At 34.0% G+C, this 22,073-nt stretch overlaps 7 protein-coding genes across 7 annotated transcripts; 3 read left to right on the top strand and 4 right to left on the bottom strand. All coding sequences in view use genetic code 12, as the record gives it.

Annotated features, from left to right (window-relative positions):
- Positions 1-20: 20 nt before the first annotated feature.
- On the bottom strand, positions 21-4,364 carry SMC4 (condensin subunit; the record flags this gene model as incomplete). The annotated part of the gene is made up of 1 exon (XM_049406787.1): positions 21-4,364. One exon carries the CDS (start codon positions 4,362-4,364, stop codon positions 21-23), a length of 4,344 nt encoding a protein of 1,447 aa, XP_049263755.1.
- A 1,093-nt stretch (positions 4,365-5,457) lies between these two features.
- Positions 5,458-5,958, bottom strand: J8A68_002981 (uncharacterized protein; the record flags this gene model as incomplete). The annotated part of the gene is made up of 1 exon (XM_049406786.1): positions 5,458-5,958. The coding sequence occupies one exon, from the start codon at positions 5,956-5,958 to the stop codon at positions 5,458-5,460; it is 501 nt and encodes a 166-aa protein (XP_049263754.1).
- Positions 5,959-6,223: 265 nt separating this feature from the next.
- Positions 6,224-6,547, top strand: J8A68_002980 (mitochondrial 54S ribosomal protein bL34m; the record flags this gene model as incomplete). The annotated part of the gene is made up of 1 exon (XM_049406785.1): positions 6,224-6,547. One exon carries the CDS (start codon positions 6,224-6,226, stop codon positions 6,545-6,547), a length of 324 nt encoding a protein of 107 aa, XP_049263753.1.
- Positions 6,548-6,646: 99 nt separating this feature from the next.
- On the bottom strand, positions 6,647-15,739 carry J8A68_002979 (uncharacterized protein; the record flags this gene model as incomplete). The annotated part of the gene is made up of 1 exon (XM_049406784.1): positions 6,647-15,739. One exon carries the CDS (start codon positions 15,737-15,739, stop codon positions 6,647-6,649), a length of 9,093 nt encoding a protein of 3,030 aa, XP_049263752.1.
- Positions 15,740-16,046: 307 nt separating this feature from the next.
- Positions 16,047-17,066, top strand: J8A68_002978 (uncharacterized protein; the record flags this gene model as incomplete). The annotated part of the gene is made up of 1 exon (XM_049406783.1): positions 16,047-17,066. One exon carries the CDS (start codon positions 16,047-16,049, stop codon positions 17,064-17,066), a length of 1,020 nt encoding a protein of 339 aa, XP_049263751.1.
- An 85-nt stretch (positions 17,067-17,151) lies between these two features.
- Positions 17,152-18,534, bottom strand: J8A68_002977 (uncharacterized protein; the record flags this gene model as incomplete). The annotated part of the gene is made up of 1 exon (XM_049406782.1): positions 17,152-18,534. The coding sequence occupies one exon, from the start codon at positions 18,532-18,534 to the stop codon at positions 17,152-17,154; it is 1,383 nt and encodes a 460-aa protein (XP_049263750.1).
- A 2,388-nt stretch (positions 18,535-20,922) lies between these two features.
- On the top strand, positions 20,923-21,550 carry COF1 (cofilin; the record flags this gene model as incomplete). Its single annotated transcript, XM_049406781.1, has 3 exons — positions 20,923-20,925; positions 21,049-21,059; positions 21,133-21,550. The coding sequence occupies 3 exons, from the start codon at positions 20,923-20,925 to the stop codon at positions 21,548-21,550; spliced, it is 432 nt and encodes a 143-aa protein (XP_049263749.1).
- Between the last annotated feature and the right edge of the window lie 523 nt (positions 21,551-22,073).

Below are 22,073 nucleotides of genomic sequence, written 5' to 3'. Positions count from 1 at the left end.
TATATATTATGTACACTAATTTACGCTTTGATTAAATCCACAATATCAATATTACCAATTGATACACTTTCAGTCTTATTATTCACCTTATAAATCCCAACCAATTGTTGAGCTAACTCAAACATATTATTTCTTAATGAAATGACAACAAATTGAGCATTTTTGGTTCTTTCTTTAATATAATTGGCCACAATAGAAACATTTCTGAAATCCAAAGCAGCATCGATTTCATCCATGACGTACAATGGAGTAGGTTTATATTGATGCAAGGCAAAGACCAATGCTAAAGAACTCAATGTCTTCTCACCACCTGACAAATTAGAAATATTCTTCCATGATTTCTTCGGTGGCATTACACTAAACAATATCCCTTCTGAAAATGGATCCAAACTATCCACAAGCTCAAGTTCGGCATTACCTCCCATAGTAATCATCCTATACATATCCTTCAAAGTCATTGAAATCGTATTGAACCCAACCATAAATTCATCCAATCGTTTCCTCTTCAAATCTTCGCAATAATCCTTCTTCTCGTCACGCTCTTCAACAGCTGTATTCAAATCGACCTTTCTGGTATTATATTCAACGAGTTTGGTTCCATATTCTTTCAATACTTCAATATCAACTTTGACGGTTGCCATATATTGTTCGATCTCTTTAATCTTATCATCAGTAACTTCTAAATCAACATCACGGATTTCTTCTTCTGTAAGGCTTTCAATTTCGGTACCATTGTATTTCTTCTGTTCTTCCGCGTCAAGCCATAAGATGTACTCTTGAGTATCGCGGACAACTAACGCATCAAGTTCGTTCTTCTTCTCTTCAATAATAAGGTTCAATTTTTTAATATAACCGTTACATTTCTCTAACTTGTGTAAAACCTCGACTTCGAACTGCTTGAACTTATTTATTTCCTCTTGTTGCCCGTCAACCTCGTTCTTTAACGTTTCTAATTCGTCGTCCTTTTCTGTCTTGGAATTATTCAATTTATTGAGCTCGCTTTCTATCTCTTGCAAGCGCTCCGAATTTTCTCGTTCTTGTTTTTGAAGCGATTCCAATTCAACTTGTGCATCGTGCTGTTCTTGGGTAGAGGCTTCAATTATTTTAGTAAGTCTCTTGATATCATTCTCTAATTTCTTAATAGTCATTCTATCCCCAGACGTCTTGTCATGAATAATTTCAAGTTGTTGTTTTAACGAGTCAACTTTTGAATTCTGCATCTTCAATTCCACACCACCTGCATCCATAATTTTCTGTTCCAAGACTTTGATTTGTTGCTCATGAACCAACATCTCTGATTTAAGCTCGGACCGCTCCAATTCCCATTGTTCCACTTCTTTTTCCTTTTCAGCTATTTGCTGTTCAAATGGATTGCTTTGTTCCATCTTTTCTTGTTCGATAATCAAGTTCTTACATACCTGCAGAATCTCCTTCTTCTCCGATGCCAAAGATTGAATATCTAACCTAAGTCTTGATAATGCGAATTCTGTATCCGGTTTAAGATCTTTCAACTTCTTTAACATTGACACTTTTTGCTCATATTCAACATTAGCTTTTTCAAAATTGGATTCCATTGAATGCAATTTCTCTCTCATTTCTTGAAGTTCTTCTTCTGTTAGTATTGGGTCATTTCCACCACGAGAATTGGAAAGTCTCATAGCACCTTTAGAAGTATAATTACCACCACCAGACATTGTACCAGAAGTATCAACCACTTTCCCATCCAAGGTAACAACTTTCCATCTCTTAGCACCATATGCGACTTTCTTTGCTTCGGTTAAATCGGGAGCAACTAATGTATTGTAGACTTTACTGTAGAATGCAGGAGCAAATTTAGCACTTGTAGGTTGAATCAAATCAAATAATCTTTTAACTTTAGCTGGATCACCAGGAGTTTGAATTGGTGCCACGTTGAAATTTCTCAATTTGTTCAAACATATGAAATTGGCATATCCTAACTTGTTCTTACGTAAATAATTAATACATGCTTGAGCGGTCTCTACAGTTTCAACAACCATGGAATCTAATCCTGCACCAGCAGCAGTCGATATAGCAACATCATATTTTTCATCTATAACACCAAGGTCGCCCAATCTTCCATGAAAGCCTTCAATTCTACCGGATTTTACTAATCGAAGTAAATGAGCCAATACCTTGTTTTTATTTTGAGAATTATTGAAAATGTTTGTAGACTCTTGAACTTTTTGGCGTTGCGAAATTAATGAGGATTTCATATTTTCGAGTTTATTCTTCTCGATTGAACATTGTTCCTCGCCTAGACCAATCTGTTCTTCAATTTTCTCTAATTTTTCTTCTGTATCTCTATATTCGGCCTCTTTTTCTTTTCCTTCCTTTTTAATGCTTGAGAGTCTTTCTTTGGCTTCATCTAGTTGTTTGGTAGTACTGTTCATTTGTTGACGAAGAAGCTCGATATTAGATGTGGCCAACTTGATCGCATTGTTTTTGGCTTTGATTTTGTCATTCCAGGGTTCAAGTGTCTTTTGCAAAATTTCAATTTCTTTAGTAAATTCGGAGGTCTTCGCAGTTAAGCTTTGTCTGATTTCATCTAATTTAACTTCTTCAACTTCTAATTGTGAATTCAACTTCTCAACCTCTATTTTGAATTGTTCTGAGGCGTCACTATAATTACTAAGCTTTTGTGTAGAACTACTTAAATTATGTTGCAGGGTTTCCAATGTCTTATTTATCTTTTTTAATTTACTGTTTAGGTTTTTGGATTTTTCTTCCATGGTGACCCCTTTCCTGGTTGTTTCCTTCTTCTGCTTGCCTAATTTATCGATTTGCAGACCAAGCTCTTTAATAGAATCTTCAATAAGCTTTTGCTTCTTCAATTCAGCTTCAATTCCACTTAATAATTCTTGATTTTCTTGCCTTTTCTCTTCCAATTCTTTATTCAATTCATCAGCCTCTTTCTGTGCTATATCTATTTTCTTTTGAGATTCATATATACTAACTTGAAAATGAACACTCTTAGCATTGATCAATTGTTTCTCCATTTCTAAAAATCGAAGGGCTTCTGTCTTCTTTTCCTCCAATTGATTTTTATCCTTCTCAACCAAATCAAATCTATTAGCCTTCTCCATACACACTTCGTTCAATTCTTCAATTCTTTGCATGCTTTCTTCGATTAGAGATTTGTATTTTGTAGTTCCGATAATATCCTCAAGGTATTCCAATAACCCATCATCGTTATCCTTTTCAGCTTTTGCTTTCATTTGAGCTATTGATTCAACTTCGCCTTGTAAAATTAAGAATCTCTTATGGTCCAAGTCAATACCTTGTCCCTTAAGCAATGTTGTCACTTCAGTATAACTGCTCCCTTTCCCATTTATATAGTACAGCGATTGATTGGTTTGAAATGCCTTCCTGGAGATCACCAATTCGGAATTTGGTATCGTCTCAGCCTTTTGTGGTATGGCTGGATCGTCTAGAACCATTTTGAAATGGATATCCACTTGACAATATTGTGGTTTTTCATCTCCTGAATTGTGAATCAACTCTTTTAATTTACCTTGTCTCATTTTCAGTGCTCTAAATCCAAATACAAAAAGCATGGAATCTATAACATTTGATTTCCCACTCCCGTTGGGACCAACAACTGCAGAAAATGAAGAATTAAATGGACCTATGGTCTGTACACCGGCGTATGACTTGAAATTTGTGAGAACTAACTTATCTATAACTAATCGAGGTTCATTGGTTCTCGGTATTGGCAATTTCACTTCTTTTCTTTTCGATGGTGATTGTTTTAGAACTTCATTTTGCTGTTGTGAATAACTAAGGGTAGAGGACCTAATAGGAGACATTGTCAGTTCTATGTCACTTTTATCATCTTCTAGGCCAGTCATATTCTCGCCGGAGTTGGGTTGACTTGTTGAGGCTTCTAACTTGAGATCTGAAAATACATTTTCTCTTTTAAGAATTGGGCCCTCTGGAAGATGAAAAGACGAATCTGGAAGCTTCAGCTCTTCCTCGTGATTTGTTATTACATCTTCTTCGCCATTTTCAACTTTCTCCACTTTGTTCTCTGCTACCTGTTCTTGAGAGTCTCCCTGGTTGTCTTGTTGTGATTGCAGATGAAAAGACATTTCAGCAAGTTTCAGATCTTCCCCGTTATCCAATATTATATCAGCTTCATTATTTTCAATAGGTTCCGCTTCGCTCTTTTCTATCTGACCTTCATCTTCTCCTTGTTGATCATTTGGCAACATTTGTTGTGATTCTGATTTGATTGTGGCAACAGCATCATTAACGGATACTTCTTTCAGGTCATCATAGTCGCTATTGTTGACAAACGAAGATTCATCTTCACTCCCGGATGCAATAACTCTCTTTCTCTTCATATTGTATTTAGTACCTAGTCACAATAACAAGACCTCTCAAAGCATAAACATTCAACCTGTAATTGACAATAAAGTTTTGGGTTAGATGCGATTTTTTGGCGCGTCGTACACGACCCAATTTAAGCTGTAAACACCAAGTTAAACTGTAAAGTGGATTTTTAAGCCAATACACCAATGAACCTACGAGTTACTATTCTGAATTTGTGTCAATATCTATCAATGATTGATTGTCAACAGTTAGTTGAACACAGGGCCATAATTCCATGATTAATTTTTGAAGATCCCTTTTTTGTCATGTTAAAAAGCAGCTTACCATAAAAAAATCGACATCAATAGTTCAAGACTCGCCCGGCTCCGTCTTGTTGTACTAGTTTTTCTGAGTGGGTATACGAGCCTCTTAGATGATGGCTGTGTCTTTGAAACCGACTTTCTGAATTGGATATAGCCAAATTCTAAAATATGAATAATTGAGCACGCTGGACGCGAGGTGATTTCACCCTTGTTGGAGATTACGAAATATGTCCCATTGCTCTCTTTAAGTTGTAGATTATTGTCCAGGGCAATTGCGAATATTTATAAGATATCATAATATATATATTGGACTTGTTTGAGTGCAAATGCTTGACGTAACGCATATTCCTCGTATCCCGAACTTATCTCCGCGAATTGCCTAGTTGGGACAATTTGTCCGCTCAATTTTTGACAGAATTTGGCAAATTATATGTACAAATATATGGGGATCCTGATCACTACATTACAAACAAGACTTAGGAAAATCTTCTTGTCCTGGGACACTCGATTACCGGAAAGGTTGAAAATGGTCTTGTGTTCCGGAAAACTATAAAAAGTCTTTGAGAGAGGAAATAAAAGTAAAGCAATGATAGAAATATCCATATAAACGGAAATTTGTATATCTGTTTTAAATATTCTGCCCTCTGATCTCGCAATGCAGATTCTCAGTCTCGTATATTACTGTACATGGTACTAACTTATATGCTACATCTTTAAATTCTTCCATTTACAAATTTTTTGGGCACCTAACTAGGTCCGCCTTCCTAATATGAAAATTCAATCGCCAGTTTTGTCATTATATTCAATCCTTACTCTTTTTCTTCTTTTCGTTCTTTTCCTTTTTGTGTTTCTTGTCTTTCTTCTTGGACTTCTCTATATCTTCCTCATCTTCATCAACTTCCTCTTCTTCATTGCCGGACTCAATTCTAGTGGAAGCAGCTTCTTCTTCAACTGCAACTTCTTCCTCCTCATCCTCGCTAAATTTTATTTTCTTATTTGGTGGTTCAGATGTGTTTTGTGATGTAGATGGAATAGTGGCTTCTGCTGTTATGGGAGGAAGACCTCTCAAATTTCTTTGAATTCTTTTCAACTGACTCAAAATAGCACTGACATCACTACTTCTAGATAATCCTGCGTAATCTTTGGATTCAATACCATTTGCATTGGCATCACTGGCATTAATAAAGTCTGTTATAAGTCTTTCAGCATCTGATCCGGTTATATTTTGTGATTTGTTCACTCTAATTGTAGTTGGGGTATTTAAAGAAGATGGAATGACTCTTCTGCTTCTATATGATGACATTGTGTATAGTTTCTATTATTTGTAATGGAGTATAAATCAATCTACTGGGTCGTAGCAGTAATGAAAATTAAATCTTTAGAGATGAGGTGAGAGATGACAATAGATAATTTTTCATTCCATAATTTACACGTAAATATCAAAGATAAGCGTATATTTCGTCACCAACTAAATGAATGAAAAAAATTAATTTTCCAAAACACTCTATGTTAAATTACGATCTATATCCACAACTACACTCGGTTAAACATAGACACAACTTTATACAATGTTTTCTGGTATCTTAAGACTGTCAGTTAGAGGTCTCCTTAGTGGGTCCCGTTCCATGATGAATCCTTCCATAATATCTACAGGAACTTCGAACATGCTTCAATCATCATCCTCAACCATGATTCCATCCTCAATCCAATCACCAATGCAATCTATGTTTGGCTTGATGCAAAAGAGATTCAAATCAAGAGGTAATACTTATCAACCATCCACTATCAGAAGAAAGAGAAAATTGGGTTTCTTGGCTAGACTTAGAACTATAGGGGGACGTAAAGTTCTTGCAAGAAGAAAAGCTAAAGGAAGATGGTATTTGAGTCATTGAGATATATATATCAAAACTAATAGAGATTTAAAAGTTATTACTTGTACATATAAATTATTCGAATATTAATATACAAAATATATTGATAAATAATGATACTTATGCTTTACCTAACATTTTGGAATATTGCAATTCAATTTCGTGAATTAATCGTTGTAAATTAACAATTGCTAATTGATGGGTAGCATTGGGGAATTGATTTCTATGTAAACCAAACCATTCTAATGGAGGTGTTGCATTTCCTAATTCTTTAATTTGAGGTGCTTCTATAATTGGAGGTGCGAGAGGACTATACCTATATTTCGAGGAACTCTCCACTTTTTCAATCGTTTCTCTAATTGCATCATCGATCTCTTGTGATGGTCCCGCTGCCTTTGTTAACTTATCGTGATTTTCATGCTCATTGAATGATTCCATCTTCTTCCTATAATCAAATCTTGATTCTAGTGCCTTTCTGTGAATTGAATACATCTCTCGTATAAAATTGACCGAACCTAAATTCCATCTAATATCAACTGTACCATCAAACGTAGATTGAAACAAATATTCAATTAAGTTTTCATTATACTTCTGGAACGTCCTCATGGAAATCTTAAACGATGGAAATACAAATATCCCACCACCATTGGCCTTATGTGCATGTTCGACAAACTCAGACACTGAACATTCATTTATGAATTCTTCCAGAACTGTTTCTAAGACTGACAATGAACTTGTTAAATCATTAAATTTTATATCTAATTCATTGGAAATACCAGTAGAATATTCATTTTGTTGAAACTTGGCACGTGATTTGTCAAGTTGAATCACCAATACTTTTGAATTATCAAATGATGATGGATATATGTGGATCAAAACTTTACCTGCGGAGACGTGAATCTTCGTTTCCAATTTCTTTATTGCTTCTTGCCATGTATTTTCTGACATATCCTTCTTTGGCTGTGATACGGGTATTGGTGTTGATGATCTACGGGAAGACGATAAGAATATACCTCCCTTTGATGAGTCTCTAAGTGTCTCTTTATATGACCTTCTATTTTCTTGCACCATTCTTAAAATTGCGTTCTGAATATCCAAAAGAATAGACTGAGTCAATGATGTAATATAAACTTCTGCTGTATCAAACTTTGTAGAAACAAATAAGTGATCTTTTGCAACAGAAACGTCACTCTTTCTATTATACACATCCATAGCAAACCCTTCAAAATTAACTAATGCAATAACATGATAATCAAACGAGGTCTTCAATTGCAATTTCTCAATACCACCCGACACCAAAATCAACGGAACATCCAATGTAGTTCCCAGGCTCAATAATTCCCAACAAATAGCTGTATGAAGATTGATATTTTCAATTAACAAATTCCCCCCTAATCTACCTTCGGATTTTAATGTAATTGAATCAATTCCAGTTTTCAAATCTTGAGACCAATCTGTGGCTTTCTTAGATACTGCCCAGAAGTTATTCACGTCCAATTTAAAATTACCCAACGACTGGCCAAAATCCACTCTAACGCATGCATTGGAAACTAAAAATGTAACAATCCATGGGAATGCATACGTAGTTGAAACTTCCCTAAACCTAGATGAAATATTCTTATTGGCTAACAATTGTGAGTCCTTTGGTTCATCACTCTCAAATAAATTCGAATACTGTTCTTGGTATTTCTTAGGAAACCAAATATCCTTAAATAATTCCACATCTTGATATTGTTTAACATTAATATAACAATCAACGTCGGTAAAACAACCAGCAGAATACAAACTTGCTACCTCTTCTAACTCAAATGCACTAGTTAATAAAATTCTTTCGATCCCAGTGGAAGCACTAATCTCCCTAGAATAGATGTGTTGTAAAGAAGCCGAAATACGATCAAACAATACCGACATTATAATTCCTTTAGAAGGTTGTACATCATTGCTGTTGACTTGGATAAATAATCCGTCAATTCCCACTACAGCAGCAACTCTGGCTGTAGGTTCACAACTTAATGAAAGTGCTTGTTTCTCTATCCTCATTCCAAAATGAATTTCCATATCTTTCAAAATATCTTCAAAAAATGTTGTATTGGGTTCTTTAGATTCAACAATTGCAGTGACATCTGTTATACCTTCGATATTTATATCTGCCTTATTCCTCATGAAGGCTTTCATCCCAGTAATCATGTCAGCAACAACAGGAACACATCTCGGATACAAAGTATTCTCAGAAGAACTAGTCACTACTTCACCCTGTAACACCCTTTTTCTGTCAGCTTTCTTTTCAAGATATCTAAATGCCGCTTTCACTGCAGGAGAATGTAAGAACAATGAAGGTGCTTCTGTAGTCTCTTCGTCATCTTGTAACCGATATAATAACACATTTGAACCAGCAAAAGTGGCAGTAAAGTCAATAGATGCATATTCTGATTGTAAAGAGATTGTCGTGTCAGATCTTGTGGTTTTACTAGGATTTACTAAGGTCTCTTTCTTAAACTTGGCTCTTTTTTCCAAATACTGCTGCACTTTAGTACCCAGCTTTGCAATTTTCTCTAATATCACTACTGAAGTGGACAAGAACTTCACATCTAATTCGTCACCATGCATTGCAATTCTAATATTTTCATTTCCACTAACTCTTTTATCAATGGCGTAAGATAATTGAATGGTAGGTAAGAATGCTCTATTCAAATTTGATTTTTGGGATGTGGAACTATAGAAGTTGGACGACCTAGAACCATTGGCAACGGACACATACCCTTCCATTAATGTAAACTTACCCAATCCTTCTTCAGTTGCAGCAAAGAATCTTTCTGCACCAACTATAATACCAGGATATTGATTTTTTCTATCACCGTCTTCAAAAAATAACCAACCAGCACAAAAGTTGTATGAAAGGTATTGAAAAGCTGAAATACGAGAATATACCGCGTCAGCAATGACAGATCTTGGAACAGCTTCAGGGGTAACCTTCTTCTTCTCAAGAGCTTCTTCGGGTATAAGCTTGAGAAGTTCATCCGCAATAGAAATCAATTTAAATGTAGTTGGTTCTGAAAGGCAAACACGGCAATGCTGTGATTCTAACTGTAAAGTTTGACGACTATTCGCATCATTTTCGGAATCATTCAATAATCTAACAGTCATATTAACATCCATAATATTTGAAACTCCAATTGGAATACTTCTATCGAGTAGTGATAAACGAGCAGTAGGAATTTCAATCTCACCATATAAAGGAACTTGACTATTGACGTTTGCACCATCAGGATCATCTTGGTTTGGCACATTGGCAATGTTAAATACTCCCATTGTAGATGATTCAATCTCAAATGATAATTTTGCTTTGTTAACGAATGTAGAAAGACCAGCATACCCATTTGAAAACTTAAGTTTAAAGACAACCTTACTCATATCTGTCTCTTTCCCTGATTTCACTTCTTCCACGATACTGTCTGTTTTAAATAAACCAACAACGTGATCAATTTTCTTTTGGAGGGCTGGTAATTCTTTCTTTACTTTCTCTATAGTTTCAATTAAATTTGGACAGAATGCACGTGAAGACGCCGTAGACATGGTTAATGCCAACAAAATCAACTCATCTAAAGTTCCTATTTCTAACAACAATCTTAATTCTGATCCATTCATATCTAGAATGTTGAGCCTATGGACGTCAACACGACAAGCTGCTCGTTTCAAAGTCGATTCAATAAATACATCATGATTATGCCTTTTGGATACTGAAACATGTTTGTCAAAAAATGTTCCTCCTATAATGAATGGATTCAATAATTCAATACGCCATTCTACCTCCTTCAAGTTCACGTTGGCAGAGATTTGCCCTAGTCGATCGATTCTATAAGCTTCCTTCTTTGGTAAATCATCGTTAGTTTCTCCTTTTGAATCTGGTACAATCAATTTTATTAAATCTTGGATATATTTAACATCATGCTTAACTATCTGCTCCATCATCTGCGGGAATTTTCCATCTTTATCTAAAACCTGTAATGCTATCTTATCCAATCCAAAATCAAAATGAATCGAATCCTTGTTGGTAATTGTTGTCTTGCTGAGAACCCAATTGAGCCCATCAATACGATTATTAAAGACGTGATGGGTCGATTGCCATATATTCCACTCAAAGAAATTTGAAGCAAACACATTCAGAAACATCTGGAAGTTTAATGAAGATTCAAACCTAGACAAAACATCAGCACCTCTAAATTCAAGCGAAATGGTAGGTAGTAAGATTTGTTGATTGACATGACTGATTCTAGTGATTATGTTAGCTCTTGACAAAATTGAAGCCTTTGATTTGGTGTTTATCTTCTCTGTATTGCTTTCTATTTCAGAATTTTCAGATTTGAAGTGCTTAAGCTTATCCAACGTTCTCATTGAAATTTTACTCTTGTACTCCATCAAATTAAAAATAACATCAATCTCTTTTTCAATACTTAAATCAATATTGGTCGTCTCTCCAAAATTTGTTGAGACAGTTAACCCTTCCAATCTTATATTATCGGCGTCACCACTTTCGGAGATAAGATTTGCAGAAACTTCAGATACAATAAATTGAAGATTTGATTCTTTGGTAATGGTTTGCAGCAATAACTCTTCCGGCTGTATAAATATTCTTCTTAACATATCCAATCTTTCTTCGTGGTTAGCTTCCCAAGTTCTCCAGTTTGAAAATATGGCTACAACCTCCCCCAATGCATTGTCCGGTAGAAATACATCATTCCTCTTCAATAGATTATTATTCTCTGAATACCAACTTTCAGGAAGGGACATCAATATATGCCGAAGTTTTGCAATCACTTTCCAAGAATCGAAAAATCTCACATGTTCTTTCTTAGCTCTCAATATATAGGCTGGTCTGGTTAACACATCTGGATCATAATCAATACGATAATCTGCTGATGCAAGTGAAAGGGCATGGACAAGCTTTGCTTTTGCGTCATTCTTACGTGGAATTTCCGAAAATTGTTTGATAGACTTGAGACATTTATCAGCAGTACTCTCAATGGTTTTCACCAACCATTCCACTTGATCATCCTGAATTTCCAAATCGATCAGTAAAACATTCCCAGATCCAACAGAGCCCCTATTATCCGTTTCTTGCCAAAATTCTATATCTGTAATATTTAATAATAATGCCGGAGTTACCGATGATGGTTCTACTATTGAACATAGAATGTCTTTAATATGGAACGCAACTCTAGAATCCTCGGTTACAACTGATTTACCATCTTGAACATCCTTCTCTGTTCTATTAGATGTGGCTGCTGATAATCCAGATATTGTTACATCAACAGTTGGATGTTTCCTAATTTGTTCGACGATATCTTCATCTTGAAAAAGTTCAAAATCTCCAAAATTAATCGTAATCTCATGATTGACCAATCTTAAATTCTTAATTTCTTTGCTTGTCTGCATAAGTTCATTCAAAGCTTTTACAGTGGCAACATCAAGTTCGTCCATGATAGTATCTAATGAAAAATCTAACATATTACTGAAGACCCCACCTGTAATTGCTATGGAATCAGGTGAGAGAAAGATGTTGGTATCACCTAATTCAATTATGAAATTATCATATTCAGTCTCAGGATCCACTTTGTATGACGGGGTAAAGTCTTCATCATCATAGTTAATAGTTGGAGGCATTTTCTCGGGATATATATTTTCCAATGAATTCAAACTACTACAAGCTGTGTCAAGTTCACTGTCCGAATGAGGTTCAATATCTAGATTTGAATGTTTTGATACATTTATAGTTGATTCATTAAGTGGAAGTGAAGCTTCCGGGAGTGTTAAAGTGGTTAAAAAGCATCCTCGTTGATTGTTATAAAACTCATTTCGATTCTCTTCAAAAATAATAAACGGAGCTCGATGGAACGGAGCATCACTATCTCTAACATGATATTGCTGCAATCTTCTTCTTTCAAACATATTTTTCTTTTGACAAATATTACTGAACACCAATGACGTCTTCACAAATGCTAGTATCTTTTCAATTGAATCGGTCTCCTTGACAACCTTTGCATAAATCTCTGGAATTGAAACCATAACCTTGCTCGAATATCGGCGATTACCAACATCATTAAAACTCAACAACAATTCCTTCAATCCAATTTCAATATACTGGTTATCCTGATCCATCAACTTTATAGTTATACCTGGACATCTGAATGAAAAATTCGCCATATCGTGAACAGTGGGTAAACTAGGCTCCAATGCATTCTCTCGATCATGAAATCCTACAATCACATTCGATACTGAAGTCCCTAACGCTTTCAAAAATAATGGATCGGCATTAATTATTATTTCTCCACTGGCAAAATCCCAATTACAAAAAAATGTCAATTCTTCAGGAGGGATACCAAACATTCTATGAGTATGTATACTGAATCCGTCAATGTGCATGTGAATATCTGAATGTAGGTATAACCTTGAATATTCTTCGACAGTGAATAGTGGGTCATCCTTACCATTGATGTAATCCTCAACAAATACTGCTGAAGCAGGACTGAAATCAGCTTGCATATCCATATAATAATTACAGAATCGAATATCAACATCCAACATGTCAAAATTAAGTCCAATGTGTGATTTGCAACTATAAAGATAATATGGGAGTAATATAAGTCCATTTCTAACTTGGAATGTAAACATAACGTCAACATCATTTTCCGTTTTAATCATTTTCCAATAATTGTCTTGTGTAGAATCTTTTGATTCATATCCCGAAGATCCACTATCATCTGAATGATTGGCCGAACTGGTATATTCTTCAAATGTCTTAAAATTAATAAAATCTCCAAAGTAATTCTCTCTGATTGTAAATAAATATCTTACAACAAACCCATATAGTTTCAAACTAACATCATCACCAATACATTTAATTTCAATATAATTTGAGGTATTCACTTCCACGGAACTGAAAAACGTATAACTACCATCAACTCTAAAATGATTACTTCTACCAACAACATTAGATTCCTTCATAAAAGCATTCACGGTGTGCCATGGTGGAGTGTCTAAAATAAGATCGAATTGTGGAGTATTAAGATCAAATGGCACTGTTGAAGATTTAGAAAATATTCCATTAAGTGGTAATCCTATATTACAATTAATCATTGACCCTTGAAATGAAAGATATTTGTTATTGCTAAAATCCAAAGGATTATTAATAATATTCAAGTCATTAATATTAAGATATAATTTATAATTGATAATTTTCCAATGAATATTGTAAACAAAAGGTCGGAAATATTCATAAGGCTGTGTTTCTCCGGAGGCCCAATCTGTAAATAAATCAGAAAACAATAATGTATGTTCCCTCAAAAAGAATAATTGTCCATTTAAACTAGTTTGTTCAAAATCCCAAGTACATGGACCGTTCCATTCCAATGGGAATCCAATCTTTGCATCAATTTCATGAGATTCAGCAATGAATAAAACATCGTGGTTGACTGATGATCTTATTTCCGGTTCATTAAGTATAACTTTCAATCTATTCGGCCATCCTTCTTTTGAATTAGCCACAAATGAAGTAAATGATGAAATATTCGACCCTTCACCGATCTTAATTTCTAACCATCCAAATGGTCTAGAAGCTGTCCTATTTTGTAATCCAGTACCACCACCACCACTACCACCACTTCCACTAGATTTAAGAAGTTCTTTATCTTTACTTGGTTCACGTGTAGGTATTCTAACTATTACTTCATCCTTAACTATCATAGTAACCTTGAATCCTTCATAATCCCGCATTTTACCTGGTTCTAAAAATCCTATTGTTGGTTCTGAATCTCTTGCAAGTGGAGGGAAAAACATATTTTGTAATGGAACTCGTTGACTATCTGCCCATGGACCATAATGTATTGTTCCCATTGATACTTCAATCTCAACACCATGTTCAGGTGCAGCAACTGGTATCCTTGATTCTGACAATTCCGAATCTGGTTGTATACATGGTGAATCATAGTAGTATATTATTCTGGTTGCTAATGAATCTAAGATCAAACTGTATTTAGCATATTGCTCATCTGAATTCAATATAGCTAGCACTTCCGGATCATCTCTCTCTCCAGTATATCTCTTTAACCCTTGCCAATCTAATGCCGGTAGCTGATCGGGACCCTTTTTCTTTTTCCCTGTGAATATTCTGGCAAATTTATGTGGAATAACAACCATTGCACGTTGAAATTTATACCAAAGTTTATATTTCTTCATATGAGTAAGATTAATATTTTGATTTGCAGTTGGTTTATTATGTAAGCTTGCGCCATATCTGAATTTATCATGTTTAATATTTGGTCTCATCCAAAGTTGGAAATTATCAAAAATAAAATCATTGATTAATCTATAAGGATCTATCAAATTTGGTGATTTGGATATATCTATTACACCTGATGCTACTTTGTATGATGCCACTAAAATTGAAGGGGTTGTGATATTACCCATGACTATTGCTCCCTTTTTCACTTTAATCAGGACAGGAAAGAATTGTAAAGCGAAAGATAATGAATAAGAACTGGTCTCTTTACTCTTATCTTTAGGTTCGGGTGATGTATGCTTGCTTGATTCGTCATTATTATTGCTGTCACCATTTACTGTTGTTCTTTGTCGTAAAGTTCCATTCTTTAAGTCTTCTGAATATGTACTAGAAGTACTAGAACCTGGAGATTGATTTTCGCTATTGTTATTTTTCTTCTTTTCTAATATATCTATTATATTATCATAAGCCATTGTTCTATTATACATGAAAATTTCCAAACCTTCAATAATCATAAGGAATCTCAGTGGGAATTTCTCATTCTCTTGAGCCGTTATACCAGCAGATTCATAAAGATTTGAGTCATAAAAATAATATGATAACCTTGTTAAAATTAATAACCAATATCGCCAAGTTAATGTTAAATTTAATATTGAAATTGTCATATCCGATGTCATTATTGTTAAATTCTTAATGAATAATCTACCACCTAATGGTGATACCTTCAATGATTCTATATTGACTCTTATCTTATAAGTATTCCATAATGCAATTTTAAATAAATATGAAAATATGATTCCTATTAATCGATGGAAATAAAATATAAATGCTAATGCTACAATTAAAGTTAATACCCAATCAACCAAATAAATCCAAAAGGAATCCTTAATGGTTGAACTGGATGTCACGGAGATAAACTGTGACTGGAATGCCACCATTGTCTGTTTGTCTGTCTATCTGTCTCTGTATCTGATTCCTATCGTCGTAGTGCTTGCTACTTCTCTGTCGTAATTCAAATCCTGCGGTTTTTTACAACCAATTCCAGACAGAAGACAAAAGAGGCGCGTGTTGTAAAAAGAAAAAATTAAGTTGTGTCGCGACAGAAAATAAAAACAAGACGCTAACAATCCAAACCCTACCAAAACAAAACATAAACAAACTGAAATTCAACAACAACAATTCTTTTCTTTCTTTTATTTCCTTTCTTCCTTTTAAACATTAACTACATCTAAAGTAAAACCCAAGATGTCTGGACGAATTATAAATCAGATTGATCAAGAGAATAATGCCAATCATATAAACAGAACTAAACCCAAACAATCCAATGAGAATATCAACATCCGTACCAAAGATAGTAATCGACCATCATCATCATCGGCATCTAGAATAACCAGAATACCACTTGGAGGAAAGAATACAAATAACTTATTAACCTTAAATAGATCTAAATCATCATTAGTTAATAAGATATCAATTCCTTTAAGACAAACTACGACAAATATTAAACCACCTGCATTAACTAAATCAAATTCAACTTTAGGATTTGCACCAACAAAGCCAACTGTCCTACTTGATGATCCACAACAACAACAGCAACGGCAACGGCAACAGTTAGTACAACTACAACAACAACAACAACAGCAAAATGAATTAACTGATGTGTCTAGCAAAAGACCCATATTAGATTCGCTTAATGAAGATTTGTCATATTCAAGAGTTAAACGATTGAAAGGAGACCAATTTTCCAATTTTACTGATTCATTACCGAAACAAGACACAGAACCTCAACAACCAATAGAAGCATTACCACTGACATTTACCAATACTACCGATCAACTCCATGAATCTAATTTAGTAGAACCCGATGATATAAACAAATACAATGTCGATCCAATTAAAAAAAGCTTGCATACTAGACGTCATCTTGAAGCACAATTCGATCAAGAAATTGAATTTGCTCCTAATGTGAGAGAACCTCCTATTTTGCATGAACCAATTGAACCATTAAGTGAATCAGATTTACTTTTCTTTTCGACTCCAAAAACAACCTCGTCCAATTTCTATGAATATCCTGATATTATAGAAGGGGAAAGAATTCTTAATGCAAGTGTTCCTGATCTTTCTTTGGAATTGGACTTGGATGATGGTATGATTATGGAACCGGAAACAAAGAGCAATGAAGAAGATATTGCATATGCTGTTAGCATTCTTGAGAATGAAGAATTAGGATTATCTAAAGATGAGCTTAATGATTTATTAGATTAAAAACTTATAAATAAGTGTATAATTACTATATATTAAGGCCAAGGTATTTACAGAATCTAGATTTATTTTTTATTGGAAAGTTTAACTATTGTGGAGTACATTCTGGTTCAGCATACCCATTTTGTTCATATGTATTATCGTGACCTCTAGCATGACCATTAGTATCATGTTCTCTTTGTTGTTCATAAGAAGGTAATTCATTTCTATTAATAATTTCGAAATCGGCATAGATTTCAACACTTGCGTCAGGTACAGCATGAGCTTTCAATTCTTGCTGCTTTATATCTGATTTATTTTGAAGTTCAGTAGGAAGGATATTCTTTATTTTCATAATATCATTCTTTTCAACATACCAATTATCAGTTGGGAACTCAATTTCAATTTCAACATACATATCACCTCTTCCAAATGTAGAAGAATTGCTACCAAACCAAGAACTAGATTTCTTATCTAATTTTGGCATACCTTCTCCTTCTAATTTCAATAAATCCCCAGGTCTAATAACTTTCCCCCTTGGAGTTGCAATTTGAATTCCTCTTCCATCTAAATGTATAGCAACAAGTTTTGAGAATCCACATAATGCATCAACTAATGGAACTTTAAATTTAGTAAATAAATCATCACCTTTTCTTTCAAAATATGCATGCTCTTTACAAGTATAATTAAGTATGATATCACCAGTTTCTTTACCTGGTGATTGATCAGATTCACCTTCTTTAACGATTTTGCCTGTATTTGGTGATCCTTTTTCAATTTCAAACTCTAATATCTTAGTTTCTTCTATTATTCTCTTTTCACGACATGTCTTACATCTATCTTTAGGACGATGGATTTTCCCACTTCCATGACAAGTTGAACATTCAACAATCTCTTGAGTCATCAACCCTGGTCCCACTCGTCTTATCTTTTTAACACTTCCTTCACCTTTACATCCAGTGCATGTCTTTAAAACCGCTGATGGTTTAGCTCCTGTTCCTTTACAAGTTGTACAGATTATATTACGAGTTGAAGTAGTTCTAATAGTTTTCCCCTTATATAAATCCTCCAATGTCACCTCAATTTCAATATGTCCATCTTCTGTTCTATTTGCTCTTCTTGGTCCACCGTGTCCATTAGGTTGTTGATTCATATTATTGAAGAAGTCATAAAAGTCATTAGCACCATATTCATTACCACTACCACCATAAAATTGTTCGAATGGATTACCGGAATATTCATGTTCATGATGATGTCCACCAAATCCATTCCCACCAGTAGTTCCATATCGATCATATTCATCTCTCTTATGTTCATCAATCAATATTTCATAAGCAAATGATATTTCTTTAAATTTAGCTTCGGCGATTTCTCGTTCTTCATGAGTTGCTTTATCAGGATGATATTTTAATGCAAGTTTTCTATAAGCTTTTTTAATTTCTATACTAGTAGCACTAGAATCTAGTCCTAATATTTCATATAAGTCTTCCATTTAATCCTTTTTTAAAGTCTGATATGTTACAAAGAAGTTCTTCTATATTGCAAAGAAATAAAAACTTTTTGCTTAAGTAAACAAAAGTCACCGAGAAAAACAGAAAAAAAAATTATTACCGAATAAATTTGATGACGATGAGTAAGCGTATTCATATCAGTCAATCTTTCCTTTACAACCATATAGAATCTAATCAAAATTGTAGAGACATGATCTCTTCTCTAGTGACTACATGCATTTATATACCAAGACAATATATTTGTCTCAACAACAGATAGATGTCAAATCATGACTCCTCGTCTCCACATTCACTCTCAAGCTGATCCAATTCTCTAATTATTTTTTTTGCCTCCAAAATTTGAAACCATGAACCCTAAATTAGCCAAAGTGGTCCAGTACTTTCTAAAACCCAACAAAAAACAACATATTTCAATCCCAATTAACATAACAAGGTCCAAATTATCAAAAAATATAGCTATATCGACACGAGCAGGGTTCGAACCTGCGCGGGCAGAGCCCAAAGGAACCTGCATCCTCCGCCTTAACCACTCGGCCATCGTATCTATCAAATTCCGGTTTCGAACTCGAGACCCCGAAAATTTTTAAAATCTGGGGACACGAGTCGACCAAAAATCGCTATAGATAATCAAAAAAATTTTGCAGTTTATGTTATTGTGTAAATCGAAAAACCTTTAAACTCGATTTCCTCGCGATTGAATAGTTCAAAATGAATATATTTACTGTAAAACTATTTATGGAAATCAGTTCTACAAACTGGAAATAAGCAATTATGTTTTAGTTTTTTTTTGGTGTAGATAAATAGGATTTATTTTTTGCATACATTTTGCCTGGCCCGTCTCAGTTATGGCCTATTTTTTGCACCAAAACAAACATTTTTGTTTAAATTCTTGTTGATACTATATCTTAGACTTTCTGGCAATGAAGGAGTCTAATGTTTTGTAAATTTTAGAGTAGATTTTCTAAAATTTTGGGACCTTGAAATTTTTTGTTCAAATTTCGGGAAAAATCTAACCAATCAATTTGATTCTTCCTTAAATTTTGACATTTCCAAGAAATAAAAAAGACAAATCGACCAAGCATGAGATTTGATAGGTTTTGGGTATTACTAAAGTGGCATCGGAGTATGGAAATATAATAGTCTGTGAATGCGAGAATTATCCCAATTTGGTGGGACAATCGTTTTTGCAGCCAAAAACATCTGATCACAATCCCATCCAGAAAACCTTAAATAATCTCCCATTTTTTCAAAGTAAAGTAACCAAGAACATATGTATTGAAACTTAATTCCGTTTCTTTCAGCTTTTGGAGAAATTAATTGGAATTGGCTTGTTTGGGCCGTCATAAACGGAGTGTCATCATCGTGGTTCTTCAGAAAAAATTACGTCAGAAAAAAATTCCACCAAAAGTTTTGCAGCCAATATAAATGAACATTTCAAATCAATCTTTGTTAGATACAAGATACCACAAGACAATTTATTGTTTGAATGAACATTTATCAAGCTAATTTGGCTGCCGCTAGAAAGTCTGATTTGCAATTCAGTTGATCTTTTTGGTCATGATAGAAAATTTGATCAAACTACGTGAAGATTCCGACTCTATCATTCTTATGAATTACAAGAGCACGATTTCCAATTTATTCCGGTAGGAAAACAAAGATGGCATAAATAGAAGACTTTCATGTTAGAAATATCGATATTGTAACTTTAACTGTACCTAGAACATAGTCGCCCAAAACGACAAAGTAGCTCCCCAAACTGTGCCTCACTTACTTACTCAGCCTCCCTGCCAAAATAATCCATTGAAAGCCTCATATTTACCAGTTAAAAGATATACAACAGTTCAATTGGTTGAATTTACTCCAAAGGCTTAATAGAACGTTATGCTACAATCTGGAAATTGAAGTCAAGTGGTTCTAACGAATGATTGGTTTTTGCAACCATAAATTCACCGGTTCATGCAATCTCTTTTCTGACATTTGATATGAACAAGAATCAATAAAAAAAATTTAAAGGATCTCTTTTCCTAAAATCCCAACAGTGCTTCTAAGGATTTGGCAATTGATATATAGGTCGAGCATAGAGACATACTGTTATTGATTCCCTAAAAATGTTAAAACTTACCACGTGATTGATCCTGCATATTTCGAGCCTAGAAATTTTTTTTGTTGTTCATTGTTCTGTTGTTCATTTTGACAGTTGAAATTGAATGTTGCCAGTGAGTTCCCAGTTGTTGAAAAATGAATGTCAAAAGAGAAAAAAAACAGATTGTAATTTACACATTCTTATAAAAATCTCCTTCTTTTTCCTTTCTTGATTACAAGTTGTTATAACTTTTACAGATTATATTAATTACAAATTATCACTAAAAATGGTATGTCATTGAAGTCAATTCAATTGATTCAATTCGATAAGTAATCAATTGGTTAATTCCCGAAAAGGAATTGGATAAATATGGATGTCTGAAGCTTTTTACTAACTAATTTTTTTAATATAGTCTAGATCAGGGTATGTTCAAGGTGTTTCAGTTATGTGCAAATAGATCAATTGCATCATAGTATACTAACAGAGATTGATATAGTGTCGCTGTTGATGACGAATGTTTAAATGTCTTCAATGAATTGAAATTAGGAAAGAAGTACAAGTTTATCATTTTTACATTAAATGAAACCAAAACTAAGGTTGTTGTTTCTGAAACTTCTACTGATACCGATTATGAAGCTTTCGTCGAAAAATTACCAGAAAATGACTGTAGATATGCCATTTATGACTTTGAATATGAACTTGGTGGTGGTGAAGGTAAAAGATCCAAGATTGTTTTCTATACTTGGTCTCCAGACAATGCCCCAGTTAGATCTAAGATGATCTTTGCTTCTTCTAAAGATTCTTTAAGAAGAGCTTTAAATGGTGTTGCTTCCGATATTCAAGGTACTGACTTTTCAGAAGTTGAATATGAAACCGTTTTAGAAAAAGTTAGTAGAGCTGCTGGTTCTCATTAAAACTTTTATAGTTCATCAGTATTATTTTGAAAGTGAGATTAAATAAAATATACATTTTAGTTTTATTATCGTTTTGTGTTTTTATAAGAAGAACCTGGAGTTGCAAAAAAAGCAAGCCAATTAAATCTCCATAAAGCAAATGAAGTTCAGGAACGGAGTTTGAAGAAGGTTTGCTATTTAAGAAATGGTACATTGAACACATTTTCCCTAAATCTACATCTCACTGTTTTTCTACTATATACCTTCTCTTCCTTAAGGAGCCATAACAACAGCGTCCCTTTGTTTATCTTTCTTCTCCCCCCTCTGTTGGCTGCCAATTTACATTTCCAAACATTAAAAAATCAATTTAGGCTTAAATTAAAATCTTTTAAATCTCCTCGGAAAAATTAATTTAAATAAATAAATAAAAAAGCTGTAAAAAGAAGATCACAAGAATTGTTTATCTGTCAAAAAGATACACACATCCACATTCCACTTAAACTTATTTTGGCCAAAAAAATTAGACAAGAGTGATTAGCCAAGC

The sequence above is a fragment of the Hemisphaericaspora subhashii genome (assembly GCF_019202705.1).
Source record: "Hemisphaericaspora subhashii strain CBS 10753 chromosome Unknown scaffold49, whole genome shotgun sequence".
In the NCBI taxonomy this organism is placed as follows: domain Eukaryota; kingdom Fungi; phylum Ascomycota; class Pichiomycetes; order Serinales; family Debaryomycetaceae; genus Hemisphaericaspora; species Hemisphaericaspora subhashii.
Note: the sequence above shows the minus strand (reverse complement) of the source record. Positions and strands in the feature narration are given on the sequence as shown.